This window comes from Arachis stenosperma, chromosome 6 (assembly GCF_014773155.1).
Source record: "Arachis stenosperma cultivar V10309 chromosome 6, arast.V10309.gnm1.PFL2, whole genome shotgun sequence".
NCBI classification, from domain to species: domain Eukaryota; kingdom Viridiplantae; phylum Streptophyta; class Magnoliopsida; order Fabales; family Fabaceae; genus Arachis; species Arachis stenosperma.
This window is the reverse complement of record NC_080382.1, coordinates 139149165-139167111: the sequence shown is the minus strand read 5'-3', so window position 1 is coordinate 139167111 and position 17947 is coordinate 139149165. Positions and strand designations below refer to the sequence as shown.

General features: G+C 32.6%; 1 protein-coding gene and 1 pseudogene across 1 annotated transcript; one reads left to right on the top strand and one right to left on the bottom strand.

Annotated features, from left to right (window-relative positions):
* The first annotated feature begins 5268 nt into the window (after positions 1-5268).
* LOC130933193 (GDP-fucose transporter 1-like) lies at positions 5269-6678 on the top strand (annotated as a pseudogene).
* Positions 6679-6953: 275 nt separating this feature from the next.
* On the bottom strand, positions 6954-13704 carry LOC130935205 (cellulose synthase A catalytic subunit 1 [UDP-forming]). The gene is made up of 14 exons (XM_057864817.1): positions 13411-13704; positions 12540-12735; positions 12264-12436; positions 11956-12067; positions 11677-11866; positions 11184-11450; positions 10733-11078; positions 10428-10565; positions 10056-10181; positions 9462-9674; positions 9104-9368; positions 8797-8993; positions 8325-8675; positions 6954-7942 (listed from the first exon to the last, which is right to left on the bottom strand). Exons 1-14 carry the CDS (start codon positions 13489-13491, stop codon positions 7358-7360), a joined length of 3240 nt encoding a protein of 1079 aa, XP_057720800.1. The 5' UTR covers positions 13492-13704; the 3' UTR covers positions 6954-7357.
* Positions 13705-17947: the final 4243 nt, after the last annotated feature.

Here is a 17947-nt window from a genome sequence, read left to right as displayed (position 1 = left end):
ATTCTATAATTTTATGATTTTAGATGTGTTTTAAAAATATTTTGTATATAATATCGTACTATTTAATGTGTCATAATTGAAAAATAAAAACATCATTTTTATGACTATATCAGCTACATCTTCTCTCTTAAACTATAGATTTTTTTTGTCTTTACTCAAACTAATTAAATACAAAATACTTTATCTATAACAATTTTATTTATAAAATCAAATAAAATCAAACTTGTTTCAATTAAATAAGAATGAAATTTTTTATGTTTATTTTTAAATATAATTAAAAATGATGAACATGATATTTGATAACATTAATTAAGCATAAGTGTAAAAAGTGGTGATACCTTTCACCAATAAAGACGAGAGGGTGCTTCAGCTGAAATGTAATGATACCTTTCACCGATGAAAATGAGAGGAGACTTAAGCTGGACGGTTCCTGTTTGTTTGAAATTCACTCATGCAATGTGGATGTTACGTAAAAAAAAAATAACAAATCATATTTGATTTTGTGAAGTTACGTAAAAAAAATAATGTCCTAATAACTAACTATGAAGTGAGAGAGAAATTAAAAAAAATTATTTTAATATTTAAATTAAATTTATTTATAGATATGTATCTAAAAAATAAGGATATGTTTTAATAAAAAAATAATTAAATATTCTTAAAGGCTGATTAAAGATTGATTAGTGTCCCATAAAATAATAAAGTCACAATCAGGCACGCTTTTGATTTTTGGTGTGGGAGAGAGAAACGTGTATGACAAAATATGGTGTGAGGAGAGAGGTGTTTTATTTAGCTGTGGGATGACACAAATATGAGGCACGGATTTACATCCGATTTGTGATTTCGAAAATAAAAAAAATTTTAATATTAAAATTGGATCCTCTCATTTTTATTTTAACAAATAAAAAAATAAAAAATACAAATCAGACCTTCTGATTTGAAGTTTATTTTTTTTCTTCAAGCAAATCGGACCCTCCGATTTGTAATTTATTTTTTCATCAAACAAATCGGACTGTTCAATTTGAATAAAACACCATATAAAAAAATACGTAATTTTCCAATAATAATGTATATTTAATCAATATAAAAAAAATTAGCCAAGCTTAATAAAATATTATTTTAAATATGAAATAAATAAATTTGCTATTGTTAGTTTAATAAAAGTAATTAACTAATTATTCAACTTCCAATTGGTACGATACAACAGTAAGTAATTAACTAGTTATTCAAGTTTCATGTTGGTCCTTAATTTGCAAAGACTTCATGGTATTTCTTTATCTTAAAAAAAAACTTTCTTTATGAGATGAATTTAAGATTTTCTAAGAATGTAAAAGAATTATCTATAACTTTGATGTTAGACAATCTTTTTCGTTCTTAAATATTCTAAGTAAAAGAAATTAAAAGAAGAATGGTGTGTTATGATTTGCTCCTCTTGTCTCTGAGCGAATGTTAACTATGAATGCCTCCTAGTGATCATTGGCCAACAAAGGCAACGAAATTCAAGAAACTTGTATTATCATATCTTGGATCTTGTGATGGAGTGGATAAATTATAAATTTAATTGATGAAACTTTTTGGCAATATAATTTGCTTGGTCTCTTTGAATGTTACGGTCAAAACAATCAAGGAATGTGCATTGTAAGGTCAAAATGAAAATGGCGATGTATCTATGGACATTGCTAATAATGTGAAAATACTATTTAATCTATTTGAAGTATTTCAGTACTCATTTTAAGGGTTCTGAATCATAATATGACAACAAAGCTAAGTTAAATGATAAATTCACAAATTTGAGCAACAAACAGCAGCTTGTTTTCTTTCATTAAATTATTAATCCAATACAAATCAAAAGTTCAAACCTGTCACACAGACATTTTGCTCAACTATCTTGGTATATACCAGAAAAAGGAATACGTATCAATAAATAAAATAAACAAATAATACAACACAACACAAAGGGTTAAGTCTTCTATGTTTCAATCTTTATGAAGAACCCTTCTTCACTTGTTTCCTCCATAAGAACCTTGAGATAATGAATTAGGTGTATGTTGTCTGTACTCATCTCGTCTTGCCAAGTAGAATAAGTACATAAAACATTTCTCAATGAATTCGGTATATACACTATGGCAACCTTGTGTGTCTCCGAATAATGAAACAATAGAGGATGGTGAGTTTAACAAGAGTGTCTCTAGCAGTTGATACCACAATTACCATTAGCATTTGTTGAGGTTTCTGTGGTGAAGGGGTCAATCCTAACCCACAAGAAGGAGAATATGGAAGCAAGGAGAACTGGCCAAACAAGAACAATGGTTGGTGTGCGGTTTTGCCTTCCCAAAAGACCCTTCAAGAATGGGTACACCAAGATTGGTATCCACTGTTTATAGCATATGACACACCAGCCACAATGCCTACAAGGTTCACTATGAGCACTGTTGTTGGAACCTTGGAGGGATGAGAAGTGATGTCCATTTGAACACGTCCTTTGACGTGACGGTGAAGTTTGTATCAATGCCTGCAAGGACTTTGAGAAGACTTTGGAACACAGTAAAAAGATGTGCTGATGTACCATCAAATCTGGGTCATTGATGGTACAATTAATTGCCGTGGTTGAAGAGAATGAATTCAAAATCACGGTTCAAACATAAATCCCAATAATAAGAAAGGAAGAGAGAAAATAACTTAGTTCTTTAGGAGCAAATTTAAGGTGGGTTAGTTCTTGAAAATCAATCATTGATAAGGTGGAAGAAAAATTCAGTTTGTGAAAGGTAAAAGTGCTCAATAAGACGGGTAAGTTAGTCTTTATTAAATCCGTACCAAGTAGCTTGTTAGTATATTATTTGAGTCTGTATAAAATGTCAAAAATAGTGGCAAAAAAGTTAATTTTGTTGCAGAAAAAATTTCTATGAAACAAGGAGGAAGATAAGAATGGTTTAGCATTGGTTAAGTGAGAAGTAGTTCAGGCTCCTAAAAAATTGGGTGGATTAGGAGTGGGTGATGTCGTGGTTAGAAACACAACTCTTCTTTTTAAGTGGTAGTGGCGTTTCTTAAAAGAAGAATGTCTATTATGAAAGAAGGTTGTATGTTCTTGGCATAACTTGGACCCCAATGTAATGTTATTTTCTCAGACATTGTCTAGTAGAGGGGTCCAAGGATATCTGTCAGTTGCAGTTCAAATATCGTAATGTGAGAGATAAGATGATTGCTGAGTTATCTTTGGAGGTAGGCGATGAAAGGAGGATTCAGTTCTGGGAAGATGTTTACTTACAAAGTGGTTCCTTAAAGATGAGTTTTTTGAGGCTCTTCTCTATTTTAAACCAAAGAGGATTTGTCATAGGGAATTGTAGGTTTTAGGACGGGTTAAAGTGGATTTGAAACTTTCATTGGATGCGAGATTTATTCCAATGGGAGTTAGAATTAGTGAATCAATTACATGAGACTTTAAGACTTGTAAAGATAGCATGTGATACGCAAGACAGAGTTATATTGGAGTTTGACAAGAAAGATATTTTTTCAACTAACTCTTTTGTATAGGTGTTGCAGTCAGAAACACTCCCAGAGAATATTAGCAGCTATAGTTTCACCAAAACATTACGGAAAGGTTTAGTTCTGCCACGAGTAGAGTTATTTATTTGGTTTGTTTTGATAGGAAGAGTGAATACCAAAAAAAGATTGCATAGACTAGAAATTATTAGTCACAGTGATAATATGTGTGTATTATGTAAAAAAGATGTTAAACATATCTACCACTTATTTGTTGGTTGTGAGTTTATCTGGCAGGTGTGATGTAAATGATTATTTAACTTTAGGAGGTCATGGTCTATTCGAAATTCACTAAAAGAATATTTTAAGAGTTAGAGAAAAGTCGTTAACGAAAAAGATGAGCGTAACAAGTGACACATGTTTCGTTGCAGTTATTTAAAATGTTTGACTAGAAAAAAAAAAAGAAAAAAAAGAAACTAACTCTTCCATAACTTTGAGCTAGAGGGGTTTGGCCTTGGCCATTCCCTTGACGAACTTTGTAGTTTTAGAGAGCAAGTTTTCTCTCATAAATGACCTTTTTAGAGGAATGGATTTCTTCAATTTTTTTTTAACAACTGAAGGAGTAAAGTATGATATCTCACCATTAATTTTATAAATGAGACTAATAATAAATATAAGAGAGAGAGCAATAAAGAATTAGAAATCACACGTTTACATTCTCAATTTTTTTAACACTTAAAAAGATATATTTCTCTTTTTAACGCCTCCTTTCTCGGCTAATTTTTTTTTATATTGGTTAGATATGTGTGTAATACATTGTTATTGGAAGATTAGGTATTTTTTTAATATGGTGTTTTATTCAAATCGGACGGTCCGATTTGTTTGAAGAAAAAAGTGAACTACAAATTAGAAGGTCCGATTTGTTTGAAAAAAAAACTACAAATCGCATGGTCCGTTTTGTATTTTTTATTTTTTTATTTTTTAAAATAAAAATCGGACGGTCCGATTTCAATATTAATTTTTTTTTTATTTTCGAAATCACAGATCGAATCGTCCGATTTGTAATTATTTGGAAAACAATCCTGCTACGTTACCAACAACATTTCTGCCAACATCTGCCAACTCTTATTTATAAGTGTGTTTAATGAAAGTGTCTTTGTGGATGTGTCTAATAAAAATGTCTTTTTTATAGTTGTATTTAATAGAAGTGTCTTTATAGATATATTTTTTGGATGTGTCTCTTTATATATGGGTTTAAAATATAATAATTAATCATTGTTAGTAATAAGTTGGCAGATAATATGTTGGTACCCTATATTTTTTCTTTGGAAAAAAAATAAAACAAATTGATGCCTCCAATTTATAGCTCCCATAGCAAAGTTAAACACTTCTCTTCTCACATCATTGGGAGATACACTCTTCTCTCTCGCACACAAAAAAGAAATGACCTCCTTTCTCTTCTTCTCTCTCTTTTCTGAATAGTATATATTAGTATAAACCACATTTTAATAAAATAATTTAGTATATTAGTCAACCTTTAATGCATTATTATTAATAGATAACAGGTTACATTGATATTTATTTATGTAAAGTTTGTAAAGCAAATTTGAATCTTGAGACTCGGTAAGTGTCAAAATATTGTTACTAATGTAATAACACATAATTCATTTTTTATAAAGATTTTACATTGATAATATAATAAAATCATTTTTTTTTTTGTGAAATTTTAGTTATGGTCGTATGGATATTAACAATTATGACAACCCTCCATTTCGTTGTTGGTCTTCAAGATCTCCCTCCGCTCCTCAATGTGTCGGTGATCTTAATGATAAACCCCAACCCCAATCCCAGCCCTCTTTCTCCCTCCGCCGCCAATGTCTTCGATTCGAATCGAGGCATCAAAGCAGCACTACACCACCACCTTCCTCGTAGTCGGTTACGCATTCTGCTCCAGTCTCCTCGCCATCATCAACAAGTACGCCATCACCCAATTCAACTATCCCGGCCTCTTAACCGCACTCCAGTACCTCACTTCTGCCCTTGGCGTCTATCTTCTCGCCAAATTAGGGTTCCTCCACCACGATCCCTTTACTCTCGACACCGCCAAGCGCTTCTTCCCCGCCGCACTAGTCTTCTTCCTCGCCATCTTCACCAATACCAACCTCCTTCGCCACGCCAATGTAGATACCTTCATTGTCTTCCGATCTCTCACCCCTCTCCTCGTCGCCCTTGCCGACACCGTCTTCCGCCACCAGCCTTGCCCCTCCAAGCTCACATTTTTCTCGCTGGTCGTTATCCTTGCCGGCGCCGTCGGATATGTCTCCACTGATTCCGCTTTTACCCTCACTGCTTATTCTTGGGCTTTTGCTTATCTTGTCACAATCACCACTGAGATGGTTTACATCAAGCACATGGTCATGAATCTAGGGTTGAACACTTGGGGTTTTGTTTTGTACAACAATTTGTTGTCTCTCATGATTGCGCCCTTGTTCTGGTTTCTTACCGGTGAGAATTTTGAGGTTTTCGATGCTCTGAGATCCGGTTCCGGGAGCTTGTTTGATCCCAGTGCTCTTGCTGCTGTTGGGCTATCCTGTGTGTTTGGATTGGCTATTAGTTTCTTTGGCTTTGCGGCAAGGAAGGCCGTTTCCGCGACGGCGTTTACTGTCACTGGCGTTTACTGTCACTGGCGTTGTGAACAAGTTTCTCACTGTGGCTATCAATGTGCTCATTTGGGACAAGCACGCCAGCCCCTTCGGATTGCTTTGTTTGCTATTCACCATTGTTGGTGGAGTTCTTTATCAGCAGTCAGTTACAGGGCCTGCGCCGGTGCAGCGTGATACAATGGTGGATGTTGAGAAGAGTACTGGTGATTATGATGATGATGGTGATGATTTGGAAGCTGAGAGACTATTAAAGGGTAAACTTGATTCATGAGTAATGTTTTGTTTGTAGCATTTCACTGTATTGTCTCAACAGCCTTGACAAATTTTTTTATGGAATATGAGGTATCTTTCTCAGAAGAGAAGGTTATGAAATTGTGGTGTTGCTTATTGCTTCTTTCAATGCAATTCTTTAAATATTGTTTACAACTTTACATAGATTTCTAATATATATATCATGTATAAATATATTTTTGTAAATACTTTTTTTATTTTATATTCTATTGTTTGGGCAAACAATATAATAGTAATTTATTTTATATCTTGGATCTTGTGATGAAGTAGATAAATTGTAAATTTAATTGATGAAACTTTTTGCAATATAATTTGCTTGTTGTCTTTGAATGTTATGGTCAAAACAATCAAGGAATATGCATAGTAAGGTCAAAATGAAAATTGTGATGTATCTATGGACATTGCTAATAATGTGAAAATACTATTTAATCTATTTGAAGTATTTCAGTACTCATTTTAAGGGTTCTGAATCATAATATGACAACAAAGCTAAGCTAAATGATAAATTCATAAATTTGACTATTTGAGCAACAAATAGCAGCTTGTTTTCTTTCATTAAATTATTAATTATTAATCCAATACAAATCAAAAGTTCAAAACTATCACACAGATATTTTGCTCAACTATCTTGGTATATACCAGAAAAAGGAATACGTATCAATAAATAAAATAAACAAATAATACAACACAACACAAAGGGTTAAGTCTTCTATGTTTCAATCTTTATCAAGAACCCTTCTTCACTTGTTTCCTCCATAAGAACCTTGAGAGAATGAATTAGGTGTATGTTATCTGTACTCATCTCGTCTTGTCAAGTAGAATAAGTACATAACATTTCTCAATGAATTCGGTATATACACTATGGCAACCTTGTGTGTCTCCGAATAATGAAACAATAGAGGATGGTGAGTTTAACCAGAGTATCTCTAGCAGTTGATACCACATTGACCATTAGCATTTTTTGAGGTTTCAGTGGTGAAAGGATCAATCCTAACCCACAACAAGGAGAATATGGAAGCAAGGAGAACTGACCAAACAATGACAATGGTTGGTGTGCGGTTTTGCCTTCCCAAAAGACCCTTCAGGAATGGATACAAATGAGCAATGACCCATATAGCAAAGAAAAGCTTCCCAAACAATGGTCCCCAAGATTGGTATCCACTGTTTATAGCATATGACACACCAGCTACAATGCCTACAAGGTTCACTATGAGCACTGTTGTTGGAGGGATGAGAAGTGATGTCCATTTGAACACGTAGAGCTCAGCAAATTCTCCGTCCTCGTCCGACGCCTTTGACGTGACGGTGAAGTTTGTATCAATGCCTGCAAGGACTTTGAGAAGACCTTGGAACACAGCAAAAAGATGTGCTGATGTACCACCAATAACCCAAAACTGTTCATTCCTCCACCAGTCTTCTATGCTCACACCACTCCATCTAAGCTCAAGAATTGAAGTCACGAAAATCGAGACGAAGAGGAGAATGAACCACATGCTAGCAAAGTTGCTTATCTGCGCAAAGTTAACCACATTTCACTCACTTACTTGATTTCTATTGTACAGAAAAGAATTGTTTTAATCCTGAAAAGATTAGTTCACTGGTAAAATGGTCCTTCAAAGATTGATAATTATTGTATGGCATCTGAAAGATTAGTTCTGCTTGGCAAATCCATCCATAGTGAAGACTAATTTGTCAACAAACTAATATTTCGAGGGCCAAAATAGTGATTTGGTTAAGACTAAAATGAATCAATCTTTGAGAGATTATTTTCTCAGCAAAGTCTTTTAAGAGTTACCTTTGGTATTTTAGTTTACTCTAATGATAACACTGCACTGAAGATTATTATAAATATATGGATGAAAATTGAAGCTTTGAGAAGAAGCAATTACTTACCTCAGGAATAATAAATTTATTTGTGAGAAGACAAAATGCAGGAAGTATGCAGTAAGCCAGAAGTGGGATTGAAGTAAGGGGATAGACAATGGTGTTGATGTAAGCCAGCCTTTGAAGAAGCTTCAATCTACCATTGTAGCCATACCACAAGGGACAATGTCTGCTTAGGAAGATCTCAATGGATCCCAAGGCCCACCGGAGCACCTGGTTGAGACGGTCGGAAAGATTGATGGGAGCAGAACCCTTAAACGCCGGGCGAGGTGGCATGCAATAGATGGAAATCCAACCGCGAGCATGCATCTTGAATCCAGTCAAGATATCTTCAGTCACAGAGCCATATATCCATCCAATCTGGTAGAATCACAAAAGATTTTATAAATAAGCTGAATAGAACTGTTTCATTAGTCTCATTTTCAGATTTCTTTTTTGTGATTCCTAAAGAACAATGTTAAGTAGCTACTAATTTGCTAACCTCTTTGCCCCATTCTGTCTTGTCTTCATAACCGCAGCTAATAACATGGATTGCTTCCTTCAGAAGCGTCGCGGGATTGGTGGAAGGAGGAATGCCACCCTGCTCCATGAAGGTGGCAGCTATGAAAACCGGAGACTGACCAAAACGCTTCTCTAACCTCTTTTGAGACATAAGCAGTGACCTTTCATCATCATACCCTGCAAAAGAAAACACATGCATCAAAATATCAAATAAGATCAATTTTCTATGAGAGGAAGAATGCAATTAAAGTATATTCTACTCAGAAAATCCACAAGAAAAAGCAGACCTTCAACACCCTCTTCAATGTCTTCAACATTAAAGATAGGAATGGTTGATTCAGTTCTTTTTGCAGCCCTCTTCTTGTCAATGTATTTCTTGTTCCCACCCCTTCCCTTCTTTCTTGAACCACAGCAACTCTTCACAATAATGTTAGGTTCCAAATCTTCCTCAGTCAAAACAGGATCATAACCATACAAAGCCTGCCTATTGAAACAACAACCAGTTCCGACATACACTGGTCCCTGAATACCATCCAGACCCTTCAAGTTGATCTGTTATGTCAACAAAAAAAAAAAAGGTTAAATAGAGCAACCTAAGGAAAGAAAATTTTATATCTTCTAACTTCACAAATATATGATACTTACATCAAAGAAAACAATGTTGCGGTTGGCATATCGATCGTGCAAATCAATGCCATCGAAACGCTGAGGGAACTGCACATAACATGTCTTCTTTCCAAGAGCTGGATCCATCATGAAACACATGGCTTCTTTTAGAGCTTTGCTGTTATTGAAGTAATGATCACAATCGACGTTCAATAGATATGCGCCATTTGTCAAGACAGCAGAAACTCGAATCTGCAATCACACAGGATGAACCATAGTTATATATGCTTATATACAATTGCTCAGAACATAGCATTCATAGGATACCAAAACATGAAAGATGAAGAAAATACCAAAGCAATTTGCTGAAAGAGATAACAATAAAATACAGTCATCCAGATGGTACAATATCATCTCCAAAAGCAGCCTTAGAAAATATGTACTTTTTTTATTTTTGTCATATACCTTTTTCCTTCTAACCTATCTAATGATTAAAACTTCACGAACATAAATGTCCATAAACCCAAATTATTTACTGAGAAAATGTAGGCATCAGGTGAAATCATTGATCAAATTTAATGTGAACATCAGACAAACCATTAAACAAATTAAATAAGATTCAGGGTAACGAACCAGAGCATTCATAGCTCCGGCTTTCTTGTGATGTTGGAAGCCTGGTCGCTTTTCACGAGAAACATAAACAAGTCTTGGTAGCTCATTTCCATCTGTATCAAGACCTCCACTATGACCCAAGAAGACCTACAAACAACAGATAGCATTAGTGTCAAAGCGCAACATACAAAATACTTATAAGAGAAAACAAAAAATACTATGTGCACACAAAATAGTCATCAAATCAGCTACTATGTATTTGTCTATATATACATGTGTTGTTGTTTTACACATTTTCAATGTATATTTTGTATTTCAATATGTATTCTATAAGAGTGGTTGATTTGAAGGCTATTTTTTTATGTACAAGTAGCATGGTTAAAATGGCAATACCTGAATCATTCCAGGATGATCCCTAGGATTATTTCCAGGCCAAGAAGTTCCATCCTGCATTGTCCATCCTTCTTCTGGTGTCTTTTGAGCTTTCGCGACAAGGGCATTGATCCGTATTTTAAATTCTTCATATTCTCTCTGTTTAGCAAAATGATAAATATTTTTAATTTACTATAAGATAACAGATAAGTTTTGACAATGTGCTTTGTAGTTAACAAAGTTTTCAGTTGGTATGTTGTGTGTGTGTGGACAAATTAGGAGCGTTTAGCTGAAAATGGATCACAATTTGCATTCTCAAGAATAACCTTCATTGCACGGCGCTCTTTCACAAAAGAGGGTTGAACCTTGTCCTTCAAGTAATCAATCTTCTGTGCAAAATAGAACTCTGGGGCTCTTGGCTCAATATTGTGCTTCTTGCAAAAGGGAACCCACTTCTTTGCAAACTCAGCTGTTTCTGAAAGGGCTTCAAAGGTCAACATGGCTGAACCATCATCTGATACATAGCAAGAAACCTTGTCGACAGGATAATCGACAGCGAGTATAGACAGAACAGTGTTTGCTGTTATGAGAGGAGGCTCTTTGAGAGGATCCACTGTACTAACAAACACATCCACCGGGGCCAATTGCGACGGTTCTCCATCACGGTCATACCTAAACAAGTCAACCCAAGATTAGTAAAATAGCAAAACAAATATCATACTTAAAAATCAGATTCCAAGTTCCAACCAAATATGTTAAAAAGTCAGATATCCTGACCTTAGAGCAAGCCTATCAAGGTATGTCTCGCGATTGATGGGAGACCATTTTGGAAACTGATCCAAGAGCCAGGATAAGGCAAACCAGATCTCACAAATAACTGATGTCAACCATAGAGGGTATGCATCCTTCACAGGATGAGTTGTACGATATTGCAAGAAGAAAGCCAGAATAATCAACCGGAGTATGATCACGACACGATAAGGAGTTATCTGAGATGAAGGAATAGGCACCACACGACTCAAAGGTTGTCTGGCATCATCAATCCTGTCATGAACAAAAACAATTAGCCTCAAAGAAATTGATATTCAAACAGGCAACAGCTTAAGTATTGAAAATTTCTATGTTCCTTCTATAAGCAAAACAGAAGAATGCAATATAACCATGAATATATGAGCAAAAGAAAAAGTGAGCTCTAACAAATTTGAAAGCAATTCTACAGAATTAAATGTCCAATTTTAATAACTAGTGACTTTTATATGTAGTGGCTTACATTTGAAGTTCTTCTCCATTGGAACCAGTTCCTTCAATATCACCTTTCCCCTCATTGTATCTACTACCATTCACATGCACCACATTCTTCTCCTGCTTGAGTTTCCAACTTTCAACCCTTTCTTTCCAGTCAACATTTCCAAGACCATAAGAATTTAAGTCCTTTGATGGATCTACAATTCTTACTGGAACTGTAACAAGAAAGATATTATCAAGTAACAATCCATAACAACCATGAAAATATAATATGATATATCATCAGTTCAAGCCAAACCCACACCTGGTTGCCTTGGATCAACATATGGAAGTGAGTGAACCTTGTCAGATGGACCCAAAGGGCCTGATGTAGTTCGAACTGATTGCGTATCAGGTGTAGCAATCTCACTAGAAATCTGTACAAAAACTTGTTCAGTAAGTGATATTGCAAATGAAGTATTATGAGAAGTTAACTAAACATTATTACTTCAGGATTATGGAAATTGCTATTCATAGAAGCAAGAGCATGGAAATGCACAATATGAAGTAAGATCCAACCAGGGAAATAAGTTATTATAGTTAGAATCTAAAAATCCAAGTTTGATGCATTACTTGGTGTCGATGAGTCAAAAGTGGAATTGGTTGTTCATGTCTTGAAGAGGAAGACATGTCAGCATCTTCATCCCACTGCGGCCGTGCCTTGGCCTTTCCTTGGCCATAACTGAACTCATTCTCCAAATCATCAACATCATCCTCATCTTCATCTCCATCCACTCGAGGACTCCCTGAAATCCAAAGATGATTCTTTCAGTTCAATTAAGTTAAGACAAAGGATCATCAGAGTCCAAAACAAAAAAAAAGAAAACACACATGCACAAAGTAAACTACCTTTGTGCCTTTTGTATCTAGTCTTGCACTGGGGGCAACACTGGTTCCCATCCTTTCGCTCGTATTCATAACAAGGACGACAAACTGGAAATGCACACTCATTGCAAGCAACAAAGACATCGCCGCTATCTGTTAATCCAACAGTTTCACCACAAATTTGACAGATTTGTCCATTCAAATTCTTCAGGGGTTTAGGCTACAGAATAAAAGGCATTTCACAAGTTGAATTACATCAGTAGAATTTAAACCAGATTAGCTTCATCAAACTCTTATAAACTGATAAACAAAACTAGTCATTTACCATCCAAAGGAAATGCTCAAGCAGGGCTAATTAGAATCTTAGAATGGAAATTAGTTTGACTTCATTACAATGTTTGTGATGTATAATAAGAAAAAAAAAGTGAAGTTCAATTCATTAATAATTAGCAATAATATCACTATATAAGTACAAAGATCTATAAGAAAAATATCCAATCTCAGATTATTTGATCTAAAGATGGTAACCTTTTAATTTCTCACTTCTAGAGTATCCAAATACTACATAGAGACTGTTTCAGAGATACATATCTAAATCCTCACGAACTACACATAGATCCAATCCATGCCCTGAATTTCACAAACACTAAAGTAATGCATCAAAGCAAAACTCCATGAAAAGAAAAATATCAATAGCATCACATTCACATCAATCGCATTATGTGAGTTTTCTAAAGTCAAAGCATAGGTAAGAATTGAAACCGACACATACTAACTTCGAAGTTAAGATATATACTTATCACAGTTATCAATAACAATGAAAGGTTAAGATACTCAGATCCATCGTTGAAAATAGCTATGTATGAATATATATAAATAAAAAGAAAATACTAACGGCGGTTTCAGAATCGTGGCGAATTCGAACAAGCTCGTTCCTCTTATGCGAGCCAGCAACCATTCCTGCAGTTGCTTCCATGGTTTTTGCTTGTTTTGAATTGGCACAGATTTCAATGCCTTAAAAACTCTTAAAACGATATTAATGAGATTTCGAGACAGTGACACGAAAAGAAAGACGACGCCAAAAAGAGAATGAAGAAGCTTCGGCCACACTCAATGTCCCATCTTTCTCATTCTCTTTATTGAGTCACTTGTTTGCTTGCTTTCATTTCCAGCTATCAACATCATATTCATTCACTTCTCTCAGTTCTGTGATTGGCTATTTCTTATGCTGTGTCTGATTTTAATTACCATTTTTTTAGTACGGTGGATAGGTTCTTTTTTACCGGATGCGTCGGTTCCCGGTAATCTAGAGAATCCTCTAAGGTCCAGCTGATTCCCTGGCTCAAGATTAAGAAAGTCTCTTGTTAGGTGCAAATGGGGCATGCAAATATTTATATGCCGATCGTTCTCTAGTTCCCTTCAATTAATGAACTTTTGTACTTTTATTACATAAATGCCTGTAATATTATTTTTTAAAAAAATTAAATTAATAAAAGAAAGTAATAAATAGTTATATTTTTAATATATTTTTTAAATAATAATTTTTGTAGGCTTTTTTATTTTTTATTTATTTTATGTTACATTTTTTTGTTCACTGAATATAAAATTTTATACTTTTTTATCATAAAGTTTATGATATTATATTATGATGTTATTTTTTAATTTAAATTAAATAAAAAGATATACGTAAATAATTATATCTCTAATAATAAAAATTTTTTGAATTGAATGGGTTGTTAGAAGTCTAAATGTATGTACCAAAAAGATATAAAGTATAATAATTTAGCAAGATTTTGCTTATATGAGCATGGAGTAGGTTAAGGTAATAAGTATATTATTCTTTGGTTAAAGGTTTTCAAGTTTCACACTTTGTTTGGATTGAGGATGGAAAATGAAAGGAAAGAAAATAGAAGGAAAGAAAATGGAAGAAAAGAAAATAAAAGGAAAAAATTATTTTTTTTATATTGTTTGGATGAAGAGAAAATGAATAGAAAGAAAATAGAAAGAAATTTTTCTTTTGTCTAGATAAAAAGAAAAGTAAGAAAAGAAAAAATCATAACCAAATAAAATTACTTTAATACTCTTTTCTACATTATATGTAAATTATCTTATACCAATATAATTGAAAGGGTAAATTTGTCTTTTTACTCAGAATTTCTTTTCTATCTCAGTTTTCTGTTTAACTTTAAAGTGAAAACTTTTAAGTGGGTCCCATACATACTTTTCTATTTTTCTTTCATTTTTCCTAGTGATCCAAAGGAAGAATAATTAAATTTTTCATCCATTTTCTTCTCTCTCATTTTCTTTCCTTCCAACTTCATGTGATCCAAACAAACTGTTAAAGATGGAGAGGGGGAGGGGGAGGGGGAGATGTGAAGAGACTTCCATCTTTGTAGTTAATTTCTAATAAGCAATTAATAATATGATTGAAATAATGGTTAATTAGGATTTGAAAAAAAATCTTTGTTTAAAAAATTTGTAACTAAAAAAATATGAGAGAGAAGTTTGAGTGATTTGGAACTTATAGTTAGTCATTTTAAAATAGTGAAACAAAACCAGACTAATTTTGTTTATTATAAATAAAATTAACAGTTTTTCTTGTGTATTGTAAAATTTTGTTGAGTTACTTATAATCCAAAATGATATTTGGTATGCATATGTTGAATAACTATTATACACATGGATTTCCAGTACCATATGTTGCATATTATAATTTTTAATTTGGTTGATGCATCACAATCAAATTCGGTTAACACTGAAAGAGACAATGAAGGGTGTATGATTATTTTTCCATACCATAAATAAATATATATATATTTTTGGGCACTAACCAGGCTGTCCCACGAAGTACCGGTTGCTGCCGGTTTGATTTCTGACCTGCTGTCGGTGCCACGTGAGTTAATTGCAAGTGTATCCTTATTATTCGTCAAATTACAACACTGCCAGTTAAGTTTTCTATTTTTGGATGTTACGACGTCCAACAATTATTTACTGGTGCACACTACAATACAGATCTAAATTTACAGAGATTTTCGTAGAGTAGCTTTTCTTGCGACACGTGCATTTTGTGGAGCAGCTTGGCATGCAGCGCTGGCTCAGAAAATTGGCTTAGCTAGTTGGCTAGGCATAAGCGATTTTCTTTCTTAACGCAGGAGAAGGGGTACAAAGAAGGGTGTGAACCTACAAACAGTGGAACAATATTTTTCTTTTCTTTTTTATAATGTAACCTAAAATTTAAAGAAAAATATTTGTTGTTTATTCTAATTCTTAGTAAAAACTTAAAAGTAGAAATAGATAAAACACTAATATTTGAACTAAATAAATATATTAAACAAAGCTTGATTTTGTCTAAGATATCTTGTGTGATTATATGTAATTTTAAATATTTTAATTTTGAATATTTTTTCTGTCAAGATTTTTGTTTTTTTAATTATATTATTTTTATTTAAAAGTAAAAAAAACTTCACTTTATTTTAAACAAGTAACATGTTTTTAGAAAAGTCAAATTCAAAAAGGTTTTAATAAAGAGAAAATGATGCTTTTCTCTTGTAAGATATTTAAATGTTCAAAAATATTATTTATACATTAAAATTAGTCACTAAAATTAGTCATTATATATTTATATTTAAATATATTATTTATTTTATTTTTAATATATATTTTATATTTTAACATATATTTTATATTGATAGCTGATTTTAGTGTACATCTAATATGATTATTAAATGATATATTCTTTTTCTATAAAAATTAAATAACATTTATTTTAGTCTCTTTGATTAAAATTCACTTTTATAACTAACATTTATATGATTAATAAAAGATTTGAAATAAAAAAATTAACTATCCAATTTTATTTAACTTTTTTTTAATTATTTTGAACTTTTTACCAATTATAAAAAGTATAATTCAGGGTGCACTGTATTAGCTATAATTTTCACCGTAATAAATTGTATTTAATGAGTTAAAAGAAATAAATTAAAAAAAATTCTCAGTTTGTCATGTCAGTCTTATTATTAAATGTATTACCTCAATTTTTATATAATACTGGTGTATACTTGTGTATGTACCCGTGCAATGTACGAAAAATATTTAATTTTTTATCTATATCTAAAATATTTTTAATAAAAATTAACATATTTAACTTTAAATTAAGCTCAATTTATTTTTATATTGATGTGAATACTAACCAAAAATACATAACAAAGAAATTCACAAAATAATTAAAATAATAAAAAATATATATATAATATACAATAAATTAATGTCTTAATTTTTTTAATGTCTTATTTTTTACATGGTTGTTAACCAAGTGATTTCCTCCACACGCGCGTCTCCCACCCCTCACTCGTTTGTCATATATGCACTACATATAACGTGCTGCAACTTAAAGCTTTGCTCAACGTAAACCTTCTGCTGCAACCAGTGGTGGAGCTTAGTTCAGACAAGAGGACCATGCCCCCCCCCAAATTTTTTATAAAAATATTAGTAATACTTTTTTGAAAAATAAAAATTAGTTCTGTTGGCTTACATACTTTACTATGACTTAAAGTACCCAATAAGTTCAATAAGCAATACTCTCTTAACCTTTAAGTTCAAATATAAAAAATTAGATATTTTTATTTATTTAATTTAATATTATTTTATATTTTACTATTTATTTAATTTAATTTTTTATATGATAAAAAATAATAGAATATTCAATAAGTATTAATATTATTGTATTTGTATAAATTGATAAAAAAATTCAATAAATATTATAAATTTTAATATTTGTCCTTTTAACTTCTTCTTTACATATTCTATAGGATATATATTCCAATTTTTATATAAAATAATAATGAAAAATCAAAGAATTGATGCATTTTTTAAGAGAAAGGCTAATATTTAAGAAGGAGAACATATAACTTTTACAATATCAACATCTGTAGATAGTTCTTATACTTTAATGAATCACGAAAAAAGTGAGATACAACCTTCAAAAGTTTAAAAAGTTATATTTGATGAGTTTGACCTTAATTTTTTAGAACGAGACCCTGAAAAATGACTTTAAATTTGGCAATATTATCCAAACTAGAGAGATGAGATTAGACGAGCTTATAATGGGTCCATATCAAAAGCTTTTTAACAATTATTTTCTATTTGGCCCCCAAAATTTTGTTTCAAGTTCCGCCACTGGCTGCAACGTAAAGAAGGAGAAAAAGAAAAAAAATACAGCAACAACAACAGCAAAAGAATGACGATAAGGAGAAAACACGTAAAAAAGAAGGAACGCAAAAAAGAAAGAGGAGAAAGAGGAACGCGAAGAAGAAGAAAAGACGCTCCGTGTATAAACAAGTGTGAGAAGAAGAAGAAGAAGCGTGGGGGAGAAGAGAAATTTCGTGTGTATTGGACGCATGTATTTCACGTTTCATTTAATGTTATAGAATTTT

Coding starts and splice junctions, on each gene's coding strand:
- LOC130935205 (XM_057864817.1), bottom strand. CDS start 13,491: ATGGAAGCAACTGCAGGAATGGTTGCTGGCTCGCATAAGAGGAACGAG. Junction 12,736..13,410: donor GCCACGATTCTGAAACCGCC/GTTAGTATTTTC, acceptor TTTATTCTGTAG/CCTAAACCCCTGAAGAATTT. Junction 9,369..9,461: donor GCAACATTGTTTTCTTTGAT/GTAAGTATCATA, acceptor TTGACATAACAG/ATCAACTTGAAGGGTCTGGA.